At 45.1% G+C, this 23,416-nt stretch overlaps 1 protein-coding gene across 2 annotated transcripts; it reads left to right on the forward strand.

Annotated features, from left to right (window-relative positions):
- The first annotated feature begins 948 nt into the window (after positions 1 to 948).
- On the forward strand, positions 949 to 22,844 carry casq1b (calsequestrin 1b). Of its 2 annotated transcripts, XM_028985773.1 has the most exons (12): positions 949 to 1,486; positions 18,100 to 18,132; positions 18,809 to 18,902; positions 19,419 to 19,519; positions 19,764 to 19,875; positions 21,305 to 21,378; positions 21,469 to 21,599; positions 21,883 to 21,928; positions 22,023 to 22,077; positions 22,294 to 22,394; positions 22,459 to 22,533; positions 22,628 to 22,844. In XM_028985773.1, the coding sequence occupies exons 1-12, from the start codon at positions 1,250 to 1,252 to the stop codon at positions 22,817 to 22,819; spliced, it is 1,251 nt and encodes a 416-aa protein (XP_028841606.1). In that variant the 5' UTR covers positions 949 to 1,249; the 3' UTR covers positions 22,820 to 22,844. The 2 variants fall into 2 exon arrangements, with proteins under 2 accessions (XP_028841606.1, XP_028841613.1); XM_028985780.1 differs by lacking the exon at positions 18,100 to 18,132.
- Positions 22,845 to 23,416: the final 572 nt, after the last annotated feature.

Here is a 23,416-nt window from a genome sequence, read left to right on the forward strand (position 1 = left end):
CGCAGTGTTATTACAAATTTTACATTGTGCCCTGCATATATGACCTTGCGTTTTATTGACATTTTTGAAGTGAAAGTGAAGTGATTACAATACCTCCAAAAATGTAGTAGCATAATCCCAAGTTCAGTCTCTATACAATGAAAGGACATAAAGGACAAACACACACAGCCCCTATTTGCGTCCTCCAGAAGCACAGAGATCACAGGCGCATGCACGTCTCTGTCCTAAAGGCGCCTTCACATCTACACCCACCGGACCCAGCATGACGCGGAGGCCACATCAAACCTCCACCCAGCCGCCACCCTACTACCAAACACAAATGCGAGCGGTGTATGGGTTACACGACAGCGGAGATCGAGTTATTTATAGCCCACCTCTCAATTTTCACCTCGTAAACGTATGTCACTTGCTCGGTGGAGGCTGTCAATGAACGATGACCTAAATACCCCAAAATTGGAATATTTTGATGGGCAGATGTATTTTAAAACAACAGAACACAGATTTTACACACACAAACACACATATATATATATCCATATTATATTCATATGAGTGTCCTGGAATCCCAGTGACAAAGATGATGTCTGCTAAAATTAAGGAACTTATGTGAAGACGTGGTATTGGAATTAAAAACGGTTGCCATGGTAACAGAGACTACTGGTCGTATTGTGTGGCTCGTGCACTTTGTCGCTACAGCGTTTTCCGCCCGCAATACCCAACAAAACGTGGCTTCCTTTGCTGCCATCGCCTTGTGCCAAGTACACGCTAGTGGAACCCGACACTTCGGCCCGGCGCGGAACCGGACTGCCCGGCGGCAGCCATCTTCCTTCTACTGTTCAGCGGTATTTTTATTTTTAGTCCGGGGCCCTGGTGCAAAACTTAATATGGGAAAGGAATCCTGGAGGTCTGAACCCCCCGAGCCTTTCTTCTTTTTCGCCCGGTAGGTGCGTCTCTCCGGCCGAACAACGCCGATCCGGACAGGTGGCAGTCGTCGGACGGGGCCCTTCCCGCGTCCCTCTGGTCTCCTGTCCAATCGAGACCCCCAGTGCCTCAACCGAAAGTGTTCCCCGCCACCCCCCTTTGACTTAAGTCCACCCACCCACCCCCGCCAGCTTTTTGGCGTCGGACTGTCCATGTGCCTTTTTCAAGCGGGGGGCCACGACCGCGGCTCCCGCTCCACTCCGGCCGGCGGAGATAAGAATCTGGACCTTGTTCCTCCCATTCGGTTTGGAACAACGCGAAACAAGGCATGAGGTGGGGCTGGGCGCTTCTGGGGCTGCTCCTGGCTCTCGGGGCCCCAGCCGGGGCGGAGAAGGGCATGGAGTTCCCCGAGTACGACGGCCGGGATCGCGTGCACATCCTCAACGCCGACAACTACCAGGCGGTGATGAAGAGGTACGGCGTGATGGTGCTGTACTACCACAAGCACGTGGGAGAGAGCCGAGCCGCCCAGAGGCAGTTCCAGATGGAGGAACTGGCCTTGGAGGTGAGTGGGGATGCCGGCAAGGAGTGTCCCTGTGACCTAGAACAGGGCGGGCAAACTTTTTTAGCCCAAGGGCCACATTAACTTTTAATATTGGACAGCGCCACATGCATAACATATCCGATAAAAGTCATTACAGCGTTCATATTTACACAGTCAGTAACGCAGAAAGTCAAGGACAGACCTCCTACGCTGCAAACGACTTCTGTACTTCATGATCACACGGGGATAAAATGATTTTGAGAGATGTTGTGCATTTGAAGCGTGCGCGTTTAAAGGATTTGATCTTCCTCTTAACGTCCAGTAGTACACAATGCACGTATGAAATGCGGCCTCTTCCATCACATAATAAGTATGTGCCACCTGGTGAACGTCGGTGCTAAGAAGCGATCATTTTTCCTGATATTGACTAAATGCCGGATTGTTAAGGAGATTATAACAAGTGTACCAGGCAAGCAACAATTACGAACAGGAGCACTGTAGCAGCTGGATGCATCATTGTCAGCGTAGGACATCTACGCTGACCGGGTCCTGACAGTTCAACTTCATTTGTTGTGAGATCATTGGAATACAAGAAAACTGCTTTCACCCGAACGGTGTTTTACTATAATGTGGCGTTAAAAATCTTTTAACGGCACATCTTTTACGGCATTTATGGCATAAAAACGCGTCATTGGCACTGACAGCTCACCATACATGACCAGTCATTTACCGCGCAAACCAGTGTTAAGATCCGTTGGGTTCGGGCAACGATCTTCTGGTCTATCTGTTCCTAATGTGCCACCTGGTGGAACGCCAGGGATTACAGGAAAACGAATGATCTTAATTTCAATATATATATTGAATACATTTACATTACATGACAAATACAAATATTGCAGTATTGATCCAGTAGTGAAGTAGCTTCTTTCTGTATAATTTATAGTTATCTATACTGATCCATACTGTTTAACCAATTAATTTATAATGGATTCATTTGCGATCCACGACTAAAGCTTGCTATACTGCACATTTACTGCAAACCACTAGAGACACAAGTGTGAGGAAGAAGCTCAGGCTGTAACAGTGTGGTACATGTGGCATGAGTTCCATTAACGCATATCATTATCTACCTATGAACACATTGGCCAGTCATATTTAACGGTAATGGCAGCCAATCAATCATGTTTAAAAGTATCAATTGGTTGCGGTTGGTGGTAATGTATTTAAAATATGCATGATTGCATATATGCATGATTGCTGCCAACACCTATTTGATTAAAAAAATTTACATTACACAACAAATTTGAAATATATTTACATTATGCGATTTGATTTATATTGCAATGCTGTTATATTGTCTGCTAGTGACATGTACAAAAACAAAGTTAGTTCTGACCTCTGACCTGCGATTGGCTGAGATGCATTCTGACCTCGTTGTTCACAATGTCCGGGAGTGGGTCACCAGTTCCAAGCCCCAATTTTCAGCTCATATAACTACAGTGTTGCACCGTAATTGGAAAGAGAAAGAAATGAGGGTCAAGACATGGGAGAAGGTCCTACAATAATGGAGTCTGCCTGGTGGTTAAGAGCTCAGAGCTGTTTGGCGAACTCGAACTTTGTCTTGAATATTTGTGAGCCTGAGATCTGAAAGGCTCCCACCATTACATAATCAATGAAAAAGCACCAACGCACTATATACATATATATATATATATATATATATATATATATATATATATATATATGGATTTTTTTTTGGTGGAAAGGTCTTCTCTCTGTCCGGGTCCTTTTCTCTTTTTTATAGTTAAGTAATAGCTGTGTGGTGCACTGTGTGTTTGAAAGGACCTGGTGGTGCACTGTCCACAGCTAAGGTGTCCCCTTACAGTCACATCCACAAATAGGCTGTGGACAGTCGCCTGGCCACAAAACAAACGCACCGAAGCCAGGGTGCATGGTGAAAAGTCAAGCCAGGGTGGTAGTAGCCTAGTGGGTAACACACTCGCCTATGAACCAGAAGACCCAGGTTCAAACCTCACTTACTACCATCGTGACCCTGAGCAAGACACTGAGTTGCTCAAGGGGGGGGACTGTCCCTGTAACTTCTGATTGTAAGTCGCTCTGGATAAGGGCGTGGATAAGGGGTAAATGCTGTAAATGTACATAGAGCGGACGCCTTTAATCATCACTTTGTCCTACAGTTGTTCAGCAGCATCTACTAGATGTTGAGAAAGTAGCACTGATGGTAAACCAATTTTCCACAGACTGCCATGGAATTGTAGAACCCTTATTGGAGGTAAATTTTTTAATCCACACTATAGTATCTGTAGCTTTAGGGGGTGCCCTTCTGTTGGGGTACCAAGTTCTATACAGTAAAAATTTGTTAAATTCAACATTTTACAGTGTGAAATCTGTAAAAACGGACAATATTCAGTGTTAAATGACAGTGGCTCCGCCCCTTCCCAGGTAACAAGACCACATGGGTGGTACACAGGTACCAGACAGGTGGTCCATATCAGCCGCATCTTAATATGAACCCCAGAACCCAGATGGGGAGCAAGAGTCGCCCCTGATTTACCCGCCGTCATGAAAAAGCACGATCTGTGCCAGGAGGTTTGTCCATGTGCCTCTCTAACCTATCCTCACGGCAAGCCACACTATTCCTGAGAGGTCATTAGAAAACGTTCTCTGGTTGACAGAAATAACTACGCTCCAACATAAACGGTAGTCAGTTTTTCCACTTCAAGATACAAAGATCTACCAAGCGGTTCTTTCTTGCTTTGAGGGACGCCTTTGACCTTACTCTCGCCAACAAGCCCCATGTCTAGTGGGTAGCACTGCACCATAGAATCCTTGCACAAACATTTTACTCTTGCACAATTTTTTTTACCTTTTACTTTCACTCATTTGCACACCTTCACCCAACCTGTTACACATATTTTATGTTAAAGACATAAAAGTGTAATATTTGGTTATGTTTGCAATATTTGCATATTGGTTCGCTGTATACTTGCAATATTTGCAATACTGAAGTCTATAGCAGTCGCCAAAGCATTTCACTGCATATCATACCGTGTATGACTGTGTATGTGACAAATTAAATTTGAATTTGAATATAGTCCAAAGGAAGCGAAACAAGTGAACGGTGCCTTTTTTTTTAATATGTTTCCGTAATTATTGCGAAACTTCAGAGCCTTAAGACCAGAGGCGCTCAGCTCGGCCCTGCCTGCGATGAATCACTGGATTCATAATGAGAGCCGCAGCTCCTGTCCGCTTTCAGCACAATCCCACATTTTCTGCTGCGAAGTGCCATTCAGCGGATGAGCGGCACAAGACGTCTAATCAGATCCGAGTGCTATCTAATTTAAGTGGCACAATCAGGCTGCTGACGCAGGCCCGCCTGCGGGAATTTCCTGGAGGCTAATTTGAGTCACTTCTTCCGAAAGGGATCGGCATTATCGGGATCTGTTCTTCCCTCCTTTCATCATTCAGTGGAGGAAGAAGGCCACGTGTGCTATAAATGGGAACACATTAGTATGAAATCCTGCACATCAGGCGTTGAGGTCAGCAAATTGCATGCAAACAAATGGCATATTGCAGTGTAGAGTTGCGCGCCTATAAATAAGGACATTTAATTACGATCGTAAGCTTTGTGTGGACATCTGTTCATTATTTCTGGTGTTCTATATGCTGATTGGTATTAGGGGCGGTTTTATATTCATATTAGCTTGCAGTAAGCGTACGGTGCCTGGCTAGACCCAATAGAAGACTTTTGACATAAATAAATGCAATATTTCAAAGTGGGTTCATCCCACCTATCGTTTTTGGACGTTGGCGAGACAAAGACCCTCGCCATTACGGCCGCCTTTGAGGATTCTGCCTGAAACCACATCAAAACACCCTCACTGCTCACTGCGCTCCATGCGAATGGGTGCTCATGTCATTCTAAGTACCCTCAGCATTCGTACCCTGGGTTCTGGCAGGGATCTCAGCGGAGGAGCTCTTTCAGGCCAAAAGCGGGCTTTCAAGGGCCTTTCATGCTTGAAGAAAATGTCCTGTCACGACCTTTAAAAGTGCAGACAGAAACAGAAACACAGACTTTTTTTTACTTGTTGGTTGTAGCTGATATTTCCCTGGAGATGTTTCTGTGCTAACAGTTGCAAAAAAAAAATGTTTGGATGACATCCACAACACACGTTGTGCCAATCCCAGCAGATAATCCCGATTGACAAACTTCCGGCCGTTGTGATGTCGCCCTTAATTACACAAGCCAGAGAATCCCATAACCCTCTGACTCTGGTTGGGTTCGGGCTGGAGAAAGGCCATGCTTCGCTTTTATTGCCAATTCATAACCCACAATCGAGTCTTTATTTTTAACTTCTGCTCGTGAAGTGAATCAGCAGTGAATCGTCTCCATAAATGGACACATCAAGAGGAAAGAGGAATGTGTCACGTCCGTGCAATTTTGAAATGTGAAGTTGTTTAGGAGACGTTTATGCCTTGACAAGGAACCCATTTCCGAGCAGTTCTCACTATAGTAGAGTTTTTTTTACACTAATGGCTTCATACACTACAGGTCAAAAGTTTGGACGCACCTTCTCATTCAACGTGTTTTCTTTATCTTCGTGACCATTTACGTTGGTAGATTCTCACTGAAGGCATCAAAACTATGAATGAACACATGTGGAGTTATGTACTTAACAAAAAAAGGTGAAATAAGTGAAAACATGTTTTATATTCTAGTTTCTTTGCTCTGATTACTGCTTTGCACACTCTTGGCATTCTCTCGATGAGCTTCAAGAGGTCGTCACCTGAAATGCTTCTCCAACAGTCTTGAAGGAGTTCCCAGAGGTGTTTAGCACTTGTTGGTCCAGCTCACCCCAAACCATCTGGATTGGGTTCAGGTCCGGTGACTGTGGAGTCCAGGTCTCCACTTTTTGTTAAGTACATAACTCCACATGTGTTCATTCATAGTTTTGATGCCTTCAGTGAGAATCTACCAACGTAAGTATTGGTCTAATTTATGCAGACTCAGTGCCAGCGTCCTGAGTCTGCACTTTTAGCACGGCTGAGGGGACAGTGCGAGCGGTACCGTACACGGCCACCGTTCCCAGGGCGGATGGAATAATTCCCCATTAACGGCCGCCAGACCCCAATCACCATCGCTTTTTATCCCCCTTTTCCGTGTGACTAAAAGCCTCCCGGGCGTCTGTGCCGTGTTCCCATTCTCTCCTCTCAGCCCACAAAGTGCACAGACCTCGATGGCGCTTGTACAACGCTGACAATTGCGCCCTGCTGGAACTCAAGGGTTGCTTCCAATTGGAAAACGGAGCTGCTAATCATTTTGTATATGTTGTCTTTCTTCATTAAAAGTTCGGTTCGGTCGAGCCAAATCTTTAGAACGTGAAGGTCTGGTCTCAGTACACGTGTGGCTCTGGTTTGGACCCGCCCCTGTGAATGATTAATGTGCGACTGTACCGATACACGTGTGACATCTTTTATTTATGTGGGAAACGTGGGAGGGCAGAGTGCTCCATGAAATATTGAGATTTTAACCTCCAGGTGGGTTAAAGGGGACGTTCTTCTCAGCATCTCCTGCATTTTCCACTATCCGACATTTGCCAGACGCCCTTATACAATCAGCAGTGACAGGGACGGGTTAAGTGTCCTGCCCAGGGACGCACTGGTAGTAAATGGGGTTTGAACCTGGGACTTTGTGGTCCTCTGGTGTGATCGCCTACGTTGATTAGGTCGGCAGGATCCACGAAAAGAGACATTTTGACGATGGTGCATCCTTGTGCGCGTCTCCTGGGTACAGACAGGCGCGTGAAATGCGGGACCGAGATCAGGATGCTGCAACACGCCTCCGCTGCGAACGGCGCGAAGCGTGAGAGGCGGGCGGGACTCTTCTCAGACAGGATGACGAGCCGACAGGGGCACGAGAGTGAAAAATGACACCAGCGCACCTCCCCTCGGTAAACAACAAAGCAAGGACGAGACACGCCGCGAGTGCAGCCGGGAAACCGGAGCTCCCCGGGGACGTACTGATGCACACGACCCGACGATCGACACGTTCTGAGTTCGTTGTGCGTCTTTCATGCAACTTCTTTTACATACAGTGTGTCTCAATGGGCTTTGACAGGCCGTACTTGTCACACCCCCCCCAGACGTTGACCCTTCAGGGGCAGCGGTGGCCTAGCCGTAATCAGAAGGATGCCGGTTCGAATCCCGGGAGGCCACGGTGCCACTGAGCAAAGCACCGTGGGGCAGTGGTGGCCTAGCGGTTAAGGAAGCGGCCCCGTAATCAGAAGGTTGCCGGTTCGAATCCCGACCCACCAAGGTGCCACTGAGGTGCCACTGAGCAAAGCGCCGTCCCCACACACTGTTCCCCGGGCGCCTGCCATGGCTGCCCACTGCTCACTCAGGGTGATGGGTTAAATGCAGAGGACAAATTTCACTGTGTGCACCGTGTGCTGTGCTGCTGTGTATCACTTGTGACATTCACTTCACTTCACCGTTCCCACACGCTACCCTCCCGGGCGCCTGTCATGGCCGCCCACTGCTCACCAAGGGCGATGGTTGTGTCACCGTGTGCTGTGCTGCAGTGTTGCACTTCACTTTTTTTCACCAAACCATTTCTATTTTCCTGATACTGATATATTTTTATTTGTACAACTCACATCCACTGTTTTTTTCTATACAATTTTTTTCGATATTCTATTTATTGGTATATTGAACTTTTTATATTATGCAGTCGGCATATTGTCTATGCAACGCTTTTTTGCTGCTCTTGTATTGTACTGTCTAATTAGTGGGCCTAATAAAGGACCTTATCTTATCTTATCTAGCGCACGTCCTAATGTACCGAGGCGGCGGTGAAGGTAGATTACGTTGTCGCTGTCGGATCTAATCATCGCATATTTACGGTACATCTCTGCACTCTTGTTGATCTCGGTGGTTGACGAGTTCAACAGGGTGTGGCCAGGCTCCCCCTTCGGTCGGGTGGACTGTGTGTGATTTAATAAGGTTAGCATTAGCACAGCGCGTAGCGTTGTTTGTTCTCACCTAGTACCGGCTGGCACCGGGTACTGGCCTCCTGTACATCACTTTCAGCACACAGACTCAGAATCAGAACATCGTTATTGTCATTGTAACAAGCGCAACGAAATTAGGTGCCGTCCCTGAGCCGGACAGGTATCTGAAATACTGTGCGTAGACAACTAACACACATACGGTACAGTCTGGACACACCTTCTCATTCGATGTGTTTTCTTTATTTTCGTGACCATTTACGTTGGTAGATTCTCACTGAAGGCATCAAAACTATGAATGAACACATGTGGAGTTACGTACTTAACAAAAAAAGGTGAAATAACTGAAAACACGTTTTATATTCTTCAAAATAGCCTGACCAGATCTCTGAAGGCACCGAGATCTGGTCCATGCGAGGTGATGCCTCCATGGACCAGACCTGCTTTTCCAGCACATCTCACAGACGCTGGATTGGACCAAGACCTGCAGAAGTGGGACAGGGCGCATTGTGCCCGCTGGACCTAAAGCGCTTTCTTCTCATGGCGTGTCCCCAGGCACCTTCCATTGCTCCGTAGGTCCAGCCCTGAGCTTTTGGTGGTCATTAGCCAGCATGAACATTACCAGCAGTTTCTACTGGACTGGACAACACAAGCTGGCAAAGGGGCCAACAAGTGCTAAACACCTCTGGGAACTCCTTCAAGACTGTTGGAGAAGCATTTCAGGTGACGTCCTCTTGAAGCTCATCGAGAGAATGCCAAGAGTGTGCAAAGCAGTAATCAGAGCAAAGAAACTAGAATATAAAACATGTTTTCACGTATTTCACCTTTTTTTGTTAAGTACAGAACTCCACATGTGTTCATTCATAGTTTTGATGCCTTCAGTGAGAATCTACCAACGTACATGGTCATGAAGATAAAGACAACACATCGAATGAGAAGGTACCTCCAAACATTTGGCCTGTACTGTACATGATACGAAATACGATACAAAATATAAAATTTAAATTAAAGGGTGAGGTAGGAACTTTATTGCACATGAAAAAGAAATTGAGTTGGAGGTTGAAAAATAGATCAAATGTCATTAAGCGCCCTGATGGCAGCAGGGTAGAGGTTTAGTCTTGTTTGTCCCGGTTCTCATGCTCCCGCATCTCTTGCCTGATGGCAGCAGTAGGAACAGGTCGTGAGCGGGATGCGAGGGGTCCTTTATGATGTAAGCAGGGCCAGTTGCCTTGGCAATTGAAGCATTTTCATACCGTACAGGTAAAGGACCCTTTCCCACACAACACATCACATACCCGTGACACGAGGAGCTTTATTCGTCTGGCCAGCTGAGACCCTCGAACGAGACCTTGGATCATTGTGTGTGGAGAGGGGAAGAGCGCGTCCACCGATGACGCTCGTCAGTGTACGAGTGTCCCTCTGCACATCAGTATCCAGAGCATATGGTCTGCAACATGTGTGATGGGGGTGAGGAATCATCTGGACGTTCAGTACTGTGCAACCTTCATATTAATATTTATGATACTTGGCAGACGCCCGTATCCAGAGCGACTTACAGCGTGCTTCCATGTTACAATCAATGAAGTGATCAGTTCTAGTTCACTAGGACCCCCAACTGTGAATACAAGATAAGATAAGATTAACCTTTATTAGTCCCACAAGTGGGAAATTGCATATGTCAAGGCAGAAAGTGGATAGAAATAGGGCTGCAACCACGAATCGATTAAATCGATAAAAATCGATTACTAAAAGAGTTGGCAACGAATTTCCTAATCGATTCGTTGTGTCGCGCGACGCGGAGACGTTCGATTATTAAAAAAAAAACATTATTTGAGCGCGGAGCGGAGTGAACACACTCGGTCTCTCTCACGCACAGATGCTAGCAGAGTTTGGCGCCTCATAGACAGCGCGGAGCAAAAATAATAAAAAAAAAAACAAGCGGGAGGTAGAGGACAGATACATGGCGGAGGCAGAGAAATCTGCGCGAAAATATGCAAAAGCGACATGGCACGGCATTTTGTCTCGTTTCCAGTCCAAATATCTAAAAAATCAAGATTACTAGACAAGAAAAATGGCATGAGAAAATTAAGTGATGCTTAAAACTTCTGTTTGAGATTATATCTCATTAATATTAGTTTTCTTACCCCATTGGCAGACAATTTTGCTTGTTTTAAGCAAACAATCACTTAATTTTGAGATGTTTTATCAGAAAACAAGACATCATTTCTTATGCTATTTCATGTGTCTAGTAAATGTTTCTTGATTTAAGGTTTTTTTGATATTTGGACTGAAAACAGGACAAAACTACTAAGTTAGAAAAGCATTTTTTGCAGTGTGTGTGTGTCAGTGTGAGAGTTTGTGAGTGTGTGCATCTGCAGTGTAGAGAACAAGTTCTGACATTCAAACAAATCCTGTTAATTTTTCTGATTTGTATTGTTCTTTATTTTTTTAAATAAATTATTTATCGTTCTAGCAGCTCAGGTGGCACTTTATTTATTTAAAAAAAAAAAGTATATTTGGCAGATGTAAAGCATACATGTGTGTGTTTTTTGTGCTATTCAATTTTTATTTTATTTTATTATTATTATAACAGCTCAAGGAGCAACATGTTTGTGCACTTTTGGTTCTGTTTTTGAATAAAGGGTTGTAAATGAATGTTTTTCTTGTTATTTGTTTTTTATCCGATTCTATGATTAATAAAAAAAAAATCGACAGATTAAGATTAGTTGCAGCTCTAGATAGAAACAGAGGTAATAGCAGCTAAAAGATGTTGTCCAACAGGGATGACAGCTTAGCCACCATTCTCCTGTCACTCACCACCTCCACTGGGTCCAGAGGGCATCCTAGAACAGAGCTGGCCCTCCGGATCAGCCTGTTGTGGGTGCTAGTAGCCTAGTGGGTAACACACTCGCCTATGAACCAGAAGACCCGGGTTCGAATCCCACTTACTTAACCCTAAATTGCTCAAGGGAGACTGTCCCTGTAACTACTGATTGTAAGTCGCTCTGGATAAGGGCGTCTGATAAATGCTGAAAATGTAAAAATGTAAATGTTCAGTCTCTTCCTATCCCCAGAAGAGATGCTGAGACCACACCATAAAAGATGACTGATGACACTACAGAGTCATAAAACGTCTTCAGGAGTGGCCCCTGTTCTCCAAAAGACCTCCGCAGCAGGTATAGCCTGCTCTGCCCCTCTCTGAAATTCTTTAACGTGAAAAGTTCCCCTTTATCTCCTTTGAGTATGTTGTACACTTTTTTAATCCTCCTCAGGAACCTTCCTTTCCTGGTGGTTTTTTTTGGGAAGGTTTTTTAATTCAGTCTCTGCTTGGCTATTATTGCCAATATTAAACTGCACGTCTTAATAATCGCCAGTGAGATCATTGTTGATCCATTGCTGGGTTCCATTTAATAAATAAATTTGACTGAAACCCGGTAAATTTATGTCAAATTTCTATTTCTTTTCTAAACCTGAACTATACACTGCTGGAAACCTCGTAATCACACATTTCTGCATACGATGTTGGTAAAAAGTCCTGGTGAGGGACTTTGCTCTTCAGACCAGACCAATTTTGGCAGGTACATAAACCGGGAAAGGAACATGCAGTCCTGATCACTCGTGCTGAATTGGCTTCAGCTTGGAGTGATCAGGACTCCTTAATCAGGTGCTGTGGTGGCCCCTGGGTGTCAGTGGCCTAGTGGGTAACACACTCGCCTCTGAACCAGAAGACCCAGGTTCAAATCCCACTTACTACCATTGTGTCCCTGAACAAGACACTTAACCCTGAGTGTCTCCAGGGGGGCACTGTCCCTGTAACTACTGATTGTAAGTCGCTCTGGATTAGGGCGTCTGATAAATGCCGTAAGTGTAAATGCATCAGACCACAGCAAAGGCTCTGAAAGGAAAAGTCGACACGTGTGGATTGTTTTTAATTGATGCGTCCGCTGGACAAGTCAAACGGAACCTCGCGTCGTGCATCGCTGAGTGTTCTCCAAGAATCTAAATCATCTATTTATCAGATCATCAAAAACTTCAAGTTGAGAGGTTCAAGAGTTGTAAAGTTGGCTTCAGGGCGCCGTCCAGCAAGTGCCAGGACCTAAAGATGATTGAGATGATCGGGGTGCCATCAGTGCAGAGCTTGCACAGGAATGGCAGCAGGCAGGTGTGAGGGCATCTGCACGCACAGTGAGAAGAGTTTTGGAGGACGGCCTGGTGTCAAGAAGGGCAGCAAAGAAGCCGCTTCTCTGAAATTCTGCAAAAAGTACAGGGATTGGCCTGCTGAGGACTGGAGTAAAGTCCTTTTCTCTGATGAAGCCCCTTTCTGAATGTTTGGTGCATCTGGAAAAATGATTGTCCGGAGAAGAAAAGGTGAGTCCTGTCTCGTGCCCACAGTAAAGCATCATGAGACCAGTCATGTGTGGGGCTGCTTCTCACCCGAGGGAGTGGGTTCACCCACAATTTAGTCCCAGAACACAGCCATGAATAAAGAATGGTACCAAGAATAAATTCTTCATCTAATTCTTAAGTCGCCTATGATTTTTAAAATATTTCTTCTTTAATGTTTCTTCTTTAACGTGAAAAGTTCTTTGGGACGATTCATTAAGATGTTTGTCTCAATTTAAGTAGTCAAATCGGTCAAACTTCAAGAATGGAAGACGTGCAGTTTAATAGTGACAATAATAGCCAAGCAGAGACTGAGGGCAGAAAAAACACCAGGAAAGGAAGGTTCGTGAGGAGGATTAAAAAAGTGTACAACATACTCAAAAGAGATAAAGTTTGTTTCTTCGCAACATTAGGATTTGCGGCAACATTCCTTTTAATGATTATCATCAGTTTAGTTCTGTGAGACCTCAGTCGTCAAGAGAATGAAGAAGACAAAAAAATAAAACAGCGGCGTCCCTCGAGAAATATCTGTGTATGACCTTTTTTACCCCGGACTTTGTGTTATGGATTACCCAACTTTGATGGACTGATTTCTGGTTATAAAATATGAAAAGGGGCACGCCAGTGAGATCATTGTTGATCCAGGTGTTTTTCCGGTCGGTGGGACTGTGGCGAGTGTTGCTGGGTTCCATTTAATAAATAAATCTGACTGAAACCCTGTAAATTTATGTCAAATTTCTATTTCTTTTCTAAACCTGAACTATACACTGCTGAAAACCTCGTAATCACACATTTCTGCATACGATGTTGGTAAAAAGTCCTGGTGAGGGTCTTTGCTCTTCAGACCAGACCAATTTTGGCAGGTACATAAACTGGGAAAGGAACATGCAGTCCTGATCACTCGTGCTGAATTGGCTTCAGCTTGGAGTGATCAGGACTCCTTAATCAGGTGCTGTGGTGGCCCCTGGGTGTCAGTGGCCTAGTGGGTAACACACTCGCCTCTGAACCAGAAGACCCAGGATCAAATCCCACTTACTACCATTGTGTCCCTGAGCAAGACACATAACCCTGAGTGTCTCCAGGGGGGGGACTGTCCCTGGAACTACTGATTATAAGTCGCTTTGGATAAGGGCGAATTAAGAATTAACACGGCGAGCAACGGGACTCCGAGTCCAGAGGACATTACAGAGGAGGCCAAGAAGCGTGTTGGAGACCAACTACATGATGATAGGACCAAAATGCTCCAGTGTGCCTAGCTTGGTGTTCCAGTAGCAGCAGATAACTCCACGGCTGACGTCCTGACACAAGTAGCAGGAAGATGGCTCAGTGCATCAATAAGAGCAAGGGTGGCACCAGCCCATGGAGGTCCATCATCTGTAGCTGCAATGACTGGAATTGTACAATTTGTGTTATATACTGAATGTCTCATCTACAGTCGAATAAATATGAGTAAAATCCCGGTAACTGTTGTCTTGCACGGCCCAGTGCTGCGCGTTTCGTGGCTTTTCGGGCGAGCAGACGGCGGGCTGAGAGGGCGCCAGGTGGAGTGTGACGGAGGCGGGCTGCTACTGAGCCTGACCAGCCGGTCCAATCTGCCGCGGCTACATAAACAGATGCAGAGCTGTGCGCTTTTCGTGTGCGTTTGTGTGTTCAGAAAGGGAGTAGTGTGAGTGAGAGCGAGGGAACGCTGTGTTAATTAAATCAGGGTTTAAATGATATGCGCTCGACAGTTCTACAGAAAAAAATAACATTTTGTAGTCAACACTGACACTTGCCATTAGAATTAGCATTAACGTGCTATTATATTATATAAGATCATTTTTCTTAATGATACATTTTTTTTAACTACTAAGATAATTTTACCACATCTGACTATAGTTTAGGGATTCTGCCGGAACATTTGGTGGGGATTCTCCCCTAAGATGGACATTTCATTTTCATTGTTGGACATACAGTACAGGCCAAAGGTTTGGACACCTTCTCATTCAACATGTTTTCTTTCTTTTCATGACCATTTACGTTGGTAGATTCTCACTGAAGGCATCAAAACTATGAATTAACACATGTGGAGTTATGTACTTAACAAAAAGTGGAGACCTGGCCTCCACAGTCACCGGACCTGAACCCAATCCAGATGGTTTGGGGTGAGCTGGGCCAACAAGTGCTAAACACCTCTGGGAACTCCTTCAAGACTGTTGGAAAAGCATTTCAGGTGACGACCTCTTGAAGCTCATCGAGAGAATGCCAAGAGTGTTCAAAGCAGTAATCAGAGCAAAGAAACTAGAATATAAAACATGTTTTCAGTTATTTCACCTTTTTTTGTTAAGTACATAACTCCACATGTGTTCATTCATAGTTTTGATGCCTTCAGTGAGAATCTACCAACGTAAATGGTCATGAAAATAAAGAAAACACATCGAATGAGAAGGTGTGTCCAGACTTTTTGGCCTGTACTGACATTTTGGTTTCTTTAACTCACAAATCTCTTCATCTTCTTTATAAAATTCTTCATCTCATATTTCTTTGAAGTTCTTGATCTCTTGATGTTCTTTAACGTTAGAGTTTAATCTACCTCGTCACCTGCCTCCCCGACCATTGTTCTATATGTTGAAGAAGTTTCTTCATTACAACAAACCAAAAACCTATTTAAGTTGCGAGTTTCCCAATGTTTTAGATAAAAAAAAAAATGATGGACCCTTTTGAATATATTGATTTAAATGATACTGAAGTCAACCGTCTCTCTCCAAAAAAACCAAAAAACAGTAGGTTCAAGTGGTGGAAGAAAAATATCAAGCACCTATATACTCAAGTGTACTTGTCATTTGTCGTGTTTCTAATAGCAGGCAAAATAATAATAAACATCATGAGTTTTGGCCATAAGTGAGCGTCACACAGCAGCTGGCTGATGGACATGACTGAGTGCTGCATTTGGCCAATCGATAAACCATAAAATGATCCTTTCTGCGGTCTGTTCTTGTCCAGAAGTGGAAGACCATGCGTCTTCAGTTGCCTTTATGAGGATGGCGGGGATGGGACAAGTCATGGGACATGGTGGAACCCCAGGACTGACACGTTGCATGGGGGACATCAGCACCGTCGGCCATATCATATCACTGCATATCAGATGTATTCACTATATGCCATTTAATGAAATTTGCTAAAGCTGTACTGACCAAAGCAGTTTTTCTTTAATATTATTATTATTTTTTCTTAATGCACTTCAATGCACAATAGAAAAAAGGGACACAACCGACGCCAGATAATAACCCGACTTCTTTTCACGGCATCGCTTTCTCGTTGCCAATAACATGGAGTTGTATCAGTAACAAAACACCGAATACGAAACAAGTTCTGAGTCAGATCCACAGCGTCTCCAGGTCCTCGTCATTTCCCAGATGTCTTCTTTTTTTTCCCTGCTGATGTGTGTTTAAAGGCAGGACATGTTGTCCTTGAGTCAGTAAAATAGCATTATGTCTGCGAATTCACACACACACACACACACACACACACACTGGGGGAACGATGGCGGCGTCACGGCAGAGTGGAGTGCAGGGGAGGTGAATCATCGCAGCCAGCCCACCACGGCCATTCACAAAAACACACACACAGATTCCATTAAAACCACACAAGTGAACTGAGGAAGCCCCCCTCCCCTGGCATCTGGAACATTCCGTGGCCAACGGAGCAGGGCGTGCATACACACATTTAAAAAAAATAAAAAATGAAGACGCACACACATACACATAAAGCTGCGTCCTGTGTTCCGCCAGACCAAACTGAGCTCAAGCAGCAGAATTTCATACAGATGAAAATGTCCTGACTGCAGAATAAAACACCTGGGATGAAGTGATATGCATTAATCTATAATGGGAATGGCAAGAAATGCATTCAATGCAATAACGTTTCTGCTTGGTGCATTGGGAGATCACGGCGGTGCATATCGAAGCGCATGCTTTAAAAGGGCTTGATGTGACCTTTCCATGAGAATAAAGGCCAACCCTCTTTGATGTTATAGATGCCGTATAGATAGTGTAATTATAGATATGACAATGACAATTATGTGTTTCGTAACTGCCGATTTTGTCTAAATGGTAAAGAGGTGTTTGGTGAAAATAATTGCTCGTTCAATTTTTTGGTCGTTATTTTCTTGTTCGTTTCAGGCGCATTAGCATTAGAGGACGTCGGTGCCACAATTATTTTTAATTGCGGCTAAAAGCGGCGGAGTCGCAAGCTAACAAGCCCACTGGCGGAAGCTTTCAGAGCCGTGTTCCACCCGCGTCAGCCGAGCAATAATCACGTTTTGATGGGAGATTTTTTGGAGTGTGGGAGGCTGCGTGAGTCGCCTCAATAAAGGCACTCTGTGACTTATTAGTCACGACTGAGTCACGGCCAGTCAAACAGCAGCAAATTGGCATCCTCTTCAAAGGAAAACGTAATTATGACCATAGAGCCATGGAGCTATGGCGGCCATGGATACATTTTTACTTTTACTAATATTTGTATGGCATGCATCACAAGCCCTTTTCCAGAGTGCCTTACAGTCAGTAGTCACAGGGACACAATGGTTGTACCTGTGGGTTTGAACCTTGGACTCTGTGGTCTTCTAGTCCGTAGGCAGGTGCCTTACCCACGAGGCTACGACCAGCCCGTTCTGGTGCTGGATTGTTCTGGGTACCAGCGTTTCATCCTGGCTGGTTGAAAGGGTGAACTGGTGAAGAGAATCTGTTCATGGGCCACAAATGTCTCTGTCCAGTCAGAGTTTATATACTATTATGCATTAGGATTAGCAGTATGCACCAATGCCATTAGACGCAAAGTGGAATATGAATACAAACGAAAATCCAGCTTATTAAGAATGTCATAAAAAATATTGAAATTTCATGCATAATATTTTTTTTATTTCAGTTGAATCTGATATTTTAATTTCTAAATTCCATATTCTACCGCTACAAAACGTAGGTTAAACGTGTTGTAAATGATATATGTTATGTTGCATATGGTAGTAACAAAGCATTGAACTTGAACTTAGAATAGCTTTGGAGACCACAAGGGGGCGACATAATTTCAATGTTTTCATGGGTTTCAATGGCTTCAATGGAGTCTCAACGCGAAACTATACCTCAGGTTTGAATTGTGGTTTCTCTTCCTGTGAACTTTTGAAAGCTTTGTGTGTGTGTGTGTGTGTGTGTAAGTTCATGCTAAAAGCCTCATTTCTCTCTGCAGTTGATAACGAGCCCCGCCGCCCTTACGTACCAGGTATGTTCAGGTCTGTGTCGGGAGGAGGACGTTGCTCATGTGTGTAAGCTGGATGGGCCCCGTTACTTTGGCAGGGGAATGGAAACTTTTCCACGCAACTCCTCTTCAAGTTGCACCCATGGTGAGCTTGAAGAGAGCAGAACTTGTCCCATCTGCTCAGATCTAAAAAGGCCCGTGCAAGGTTCCCCTGCTGAGAGTCCCTGGCGCTCCAGAGGGAACAGCGATGGGACAAGATCTGACTGCGGCTCGCCCACCTCCCCGGTGACAGCAGGGCCTGCGATCGTCTCTGCTTGGCTTGTGTTATGGCCTTGGCAGTTTTGGGATCAGGTTTTTTTTAAATGATAATGAATACAGGTAACTGTTGGCCGTTGCAGCATGGTTTTCTTCTGGAAGGAACCCCATCGTCTCATATGGTCTATGTTCTATTCTGTGTATGTAAGTCCTGCTTGTTCTTGTTGCACTTTTACTTTTTTTACATCTTTGAATTCGAGTTGTGGCCACGGCCACCTGACCTAATGTCCAATTTTTTGTTCTTAATTCATTTTTTTTATGAAAAGAAAAGCTGCAAACAGTTTTGCTTGCAGCATGCAGCAAATCCTGAGATGTTCCTACAGAACACACACACACACACGGACACACATCTTCACACGCATCTCCTTTTAATCTGCTCCTGCAGCTCGCAGCCCAAGTCCTCGACGACTATGATGACGAGGATATCGGCTTCGGCCTGGTGGACTCAAAGAAGGACGGTGCCGTTGCCAAGAAACTGGGTAACCCTTCCTTTCCTTCCAATCTCTAATCTGCCTGACCTTTAATTGTAGCTCTCGCTTCGTTCCGGTCTCTCTTCCCTTCCGGATTTTTCCGCGTCGTTCAGGCCGTCGCGGAGATCTGGTCGGTACGAACGAGCGTACAGTAAATTGCTAGAATTTCGCTTCATGCTGCGACTGTCCCTGTACTCAGGTTACCATGGCAGCGAAGTGCAGAGAAGAGATCTTCATCAGTGTCTGAATTCTTCCCAGCGCTTGGCTGTAGTGTACTGGCCAAAATAATACTAAAAAAAATAAAGGTTATTTCCATAAAAACATCTTCTCTGTATAGACTCTCGGCCGTGAACCAGAAGACCACAGAGTCCCAGGTTCAAACCCCACTTACTACCAGTGTGTCCCTGAGCAAGACACTTAACTACTAAGGCGCTCTGGATACGGGCGTCTGATAAATGCCATAAATGTAAAGAAATGTAATGAAACCTGTTCCAAAAAAAGCAGTTCTTCTCTGTATTTGTGCAGGTATGAAGGAAATCGAGAGCATCTACATATTTGCTGATGATGAGATCGTCGAGTACGATGGCCAGCTGGCGGCTGACACGTTGGTTGAGTTCCTTTATGACGTGAGTGACGAGTAATCCACCCCAAAGCTGCCATTCATCCCAGCACAAACCCATCAGGGTGGTAGACTGTGCCCTTGTGCATTAGCAATATTTAGTTAATTGTTAACTTTAATTTGGTCCTCACATTGCTCTCCAGACTTGTGTGAGAAACCACACATTTCCTCCACTAGAAGGTGGCCTTTGAGATAAACTATGTGCGCATGTGGGGTGCGTTCTTGTTTTTCTCTGACCGTGTACTCAACAGGTGATCGAAGATCCAGTGGAGATTATCGACAATGAAAGGGAACTAAAGGGCTTTTTTAACATTGATGAGGACATGAAGCTGGTGGGCTACTTCAAGGGCAAGAAATCCCCACGTACGTGCCAAACGTAGCATGCTAATTAAAAAAAACGATGTGCTGTGATTACTCATGAATGAGCAGAACATGAGCAGAAGAATGTGAACATGGTGGTGGTACAACGTGTAGATTGCTCTCCTGCGGTGGTTTTCATTGATCTGGTCTAGCATGATCCGTCTGCCATGTTGCCTTCACCCTGAGCATGCCCGGCTATGCCTGGTGAAATATTTACGCCGATTATGTGAGGACGTGGCAAGCTCACGATGCAGTGGTGCATAGAATGAGGCCAATCAGGACGATCAAGAAAGAGGGCAAAGCGGAGAGCCCCAAATCTTGGAGCTCATGGTCAGAGAACCTACAGGCTGTTGTTGTGGGTCGGATCCAGCTGGTCCTTCTTAGCCTACTGCACCACTAGAATCATTCTCAATTTGCGCCCAAGAAGATGCTGGAAGGCCTGGGGACCCGTACCCTTCCAAATATAGATCTTAGCCTGCTTGTGTGAGTGTCCATTCTGGCAAGTTGGCAGGGAGCCTGGCACCAGGGGGTCCACGTTTGTCATCTGAAGGACATTAGGGCAACAGCTCAACATTGGCCACAGCAGGGGCTCTTGACTCAATCATTTTTGACGGATTCACTCTTCTTTGGAGCAAGAAAGACCTGAGTGTCATTTTCCAAAGCACAAAGGCCGTAAATCTTTACAAAAAAATATCGATTCCTAGCATCCGAACAACCGTTGATTACATTTCCGTGAATATTGAGCAAGCCGGTAAATGTCCTTCGAACTCTACTTGCTCATGAGAAACACTTGGACCAACGTGGACCTCAGTGGCTTTTCTGTTTTAAGTGGTCAAGCGTATTTCAACAGTTTTATCCTTTACACCAGAACTGGTAATATTACCGACTCTCCCTTAATAATATGGATGAAGTGACTTTTCGTCATTTTAGGTGAATATATATAATTGCAGTTGGCGCATTCATGTGTCAAAATATTGATTACAGCTTGATTTCAAATAAAAGAACTCCACTTTTTCATCAGTGCTGAAATTACATTTAGAAGGTAAGTTCCGAGTCACAACTTCACATTAAAAGTGAAAAGACAACAAGGTCCATGTTGGTCCGAGTCTTTTTCATGACGGCGGGTAAATCAGGGACGAAAGCTGTGACTTTTGTAAACGGATTTCTTTCTAAACCTGATCTACACACTGCTGGAAACCTCTTGATGGAACATTTGTGTCTACAAGGCCCATGTAGGTTTAAGCTTGAGCTCATGTTAAGCCCACCAAAAGCCCACATGGGGCCACCATGGAACCCCCAGAAAAAATGAACTGGGACCCTGTGGGCAGACCAGCCCAGCCCATCTCCAACCCTTATGGGCCCCACTTGAGCATGTCGGCTGGGTGAGGTGTGGTTTAAAAACTGCAGGCTGTTTCTATCATGCTTGTTGCAGACTTCATTGAATTTGACGATGCCGCCGAGGAATTCCATCCTTTCGTCAAGTTTTTTGCCACCTTCGATTCCAAGGTAAGGAAGTCAACGTCCATGGCCATTGTAGATCATTGTCAGATGGCTTAGGTGCTTTGAGAAATTCACCACTGGCCTGGTCTGGTCTAGATTGGCAAGATGCTGAAGCTGAAGATGAACCAAGTGGACTTTTATGAGCCCTTCATGAATGAACCGGTGACCATCCCAGGCAAGCCGCACACAGAGGCTGAGCTGGTGGATTACATCGAGGCTCATGACAGGTCGCTCACTTCCTCGTCTCCAGCATGAAGTAAAAAAAAAAAAAGATATATATGTACCTTATGTTTAAGTTTGAAGACCTTTTCAATGCACAATCACAAAATGTCATAAAAGAATAGAAGATCAAAAGGTGGCACCATCAAAGAAAATACACATGGCGAATACGGAATAAATACAAATCTGAACAGCAGTGTGCAAAACAAGTTAAATGAGTGAGAGTGAGTTACAACTTAAATGCCAAAATGGTCCTATTATTCTTTCCTGTTTTTATGTTGGTCGTTTCAGACCAACATTGAGAAAGCTGGAGCCCCACAGCATGTATGAGATCTGGGTGAGTAGCAGCACACGATGACACCATCTCCCGTCGGTGTTGCCACCAAATTGCGGCGCCGTGTCCGGACTGAAATCTCCCGGCTTTTTTTCAGGAGGACGCTATTGACGGGCAGCACATCGTGGCCTTCGCTGAGGAGTCCGATCCTGGTAGGCAGCCCCACTGTGCACAACAAAGCATGCTCAGAACAAGACGTCCGGAAGAACGGAGGCTCGTTTTATGTCCTTCGAATGCAAAAAATGGCAAGGTGGCCTCATCCTAGCCTGCATAGGGATGGCAGTGTCACCAAACTCCCCATCAGCACAACGAACAGTGAAAGTCCTCATTAGGGCTCCTTCTCGTGTCTATTTTGTGAAACGTCTCAGACGGCTTCGAGTTCCTGGAGATCCTGAAGGAGGTGTCTCGGGAGAACACTGATAACCCCGACCTGAGCATCATCTGGATTGACCCCGATGACTTTCCACTGGTGAGATGAAGCTGTTGGTTCTGTTCTGCTCTGGACGGTTTTGACCTTTGTTGACATGTCGCAGCTGGTGCCGTACTGGGAGAAGACCTTCGACATTGACCTCAGCTCGCCACAGATCGGCGTGGTGGACGTGGAGGATGTGAGTGCTCTCGCTCCGCTGGAACAGTGGTGGGGGTTTGGAGGTGCATTCAGGGACGGTTCTCTGTGACGGTTCTTTTCGGTTCGTCCCTCAGGCTGACAGCCTGTGGCTGGACATGGACGAAGACGAGGCCATGCCTACAGCGCACCAGCTGGATGAATGGATCGAGGACGTCCTGTCAGGCCATATCGACCCTGACGATGACTACGATTCCGTTAACGATGACAATGACAACCAAGAAAATGATGACGACGATGATGACAATGACAGTGGAGATGATAAATAAACCAGGAATTGTTTTCATTATCCTTCATCCGTGTCATTTCCTCAGCTCAATAAACAGCGCCATCTTGCACCCAGGATGACTTGTTAGTTCACAATGAGTGTTTTTGTCATTGTGATACACAGCAGCACAGCACGCAGTGACACACAACAAACTGGGTCCTCTGCATTTAACCGTGCATCACCCTCAGTAAGTTGTTGGCAGCCATGACAGGCATCCGGGGAGCAGTGTGTGGGGACGGTGCCTTGCTGAAGGAGGGAGAGACTTCATTGGTCCACACAATGCTGTTACGCTCAATCCAGACACCGATTAGAACGACCACACCCTTTGGCGGCCCAGATCTGGTTTGCCGCTAGCCGCTGCCCGTCATGTGTCATGTTAAAGTAAATGTCTCTCCAAATGGACATGCTTTAATATAAAACCACTTTTGCACCCTGCAGTCTCAGACCTCCGGAGATAAACAAATTACAAATGCCCTGACTGATATATTTATTATTTACAGCATTTATCAGACGGCCTTATCTAGAGCAACTTACAGTAGTTACAGGGACAGTCCCCCTGGAGCAACTTAGGGTTAAGTGTCTTGCTCAGGGACACAAT

The sequence above is a fragment of the Denticeps clupeoides genome, chromosome 1 (genome assembly GCF_900700375.1).
Source record: "Denticeps clupeoides chromosome 1, fDenClu1.1, whole genome shotgun sequence".
Taxonomy (NCBI): Eukaryota; Metazoa; Chordata; class Actinopteri; order Clupeiformes; family Denticipitidae; genus Denticeps; species Denticeps clupeoides.

Excerpts from the sequence above, each read along its gene's own strand:
- casq1b (XM_028985773.1), top strand. The coding sequence starts at position 1,250 with ATGAGGTGGGGCTGGGCGCTTCTGGGGCTGCTCCTGGCTCTCGGGGCC. Across the intron at positions 18,133-18,808 it reads CCGCCGCCCTTACGTACCAG|CTCGCAGCCCAAGTCCTCGA; the intron begins GTATGTTCAGGT and ends CTGCTCCTGCAG. Across the intron at positions 21,929-22,022 it reads ACAGCATGTATGAGATCTGG|GAGGACGCTATTGACGGGCA; the intron begins GTGAGTAGCAGC and ends GCTTTTTTTCAG.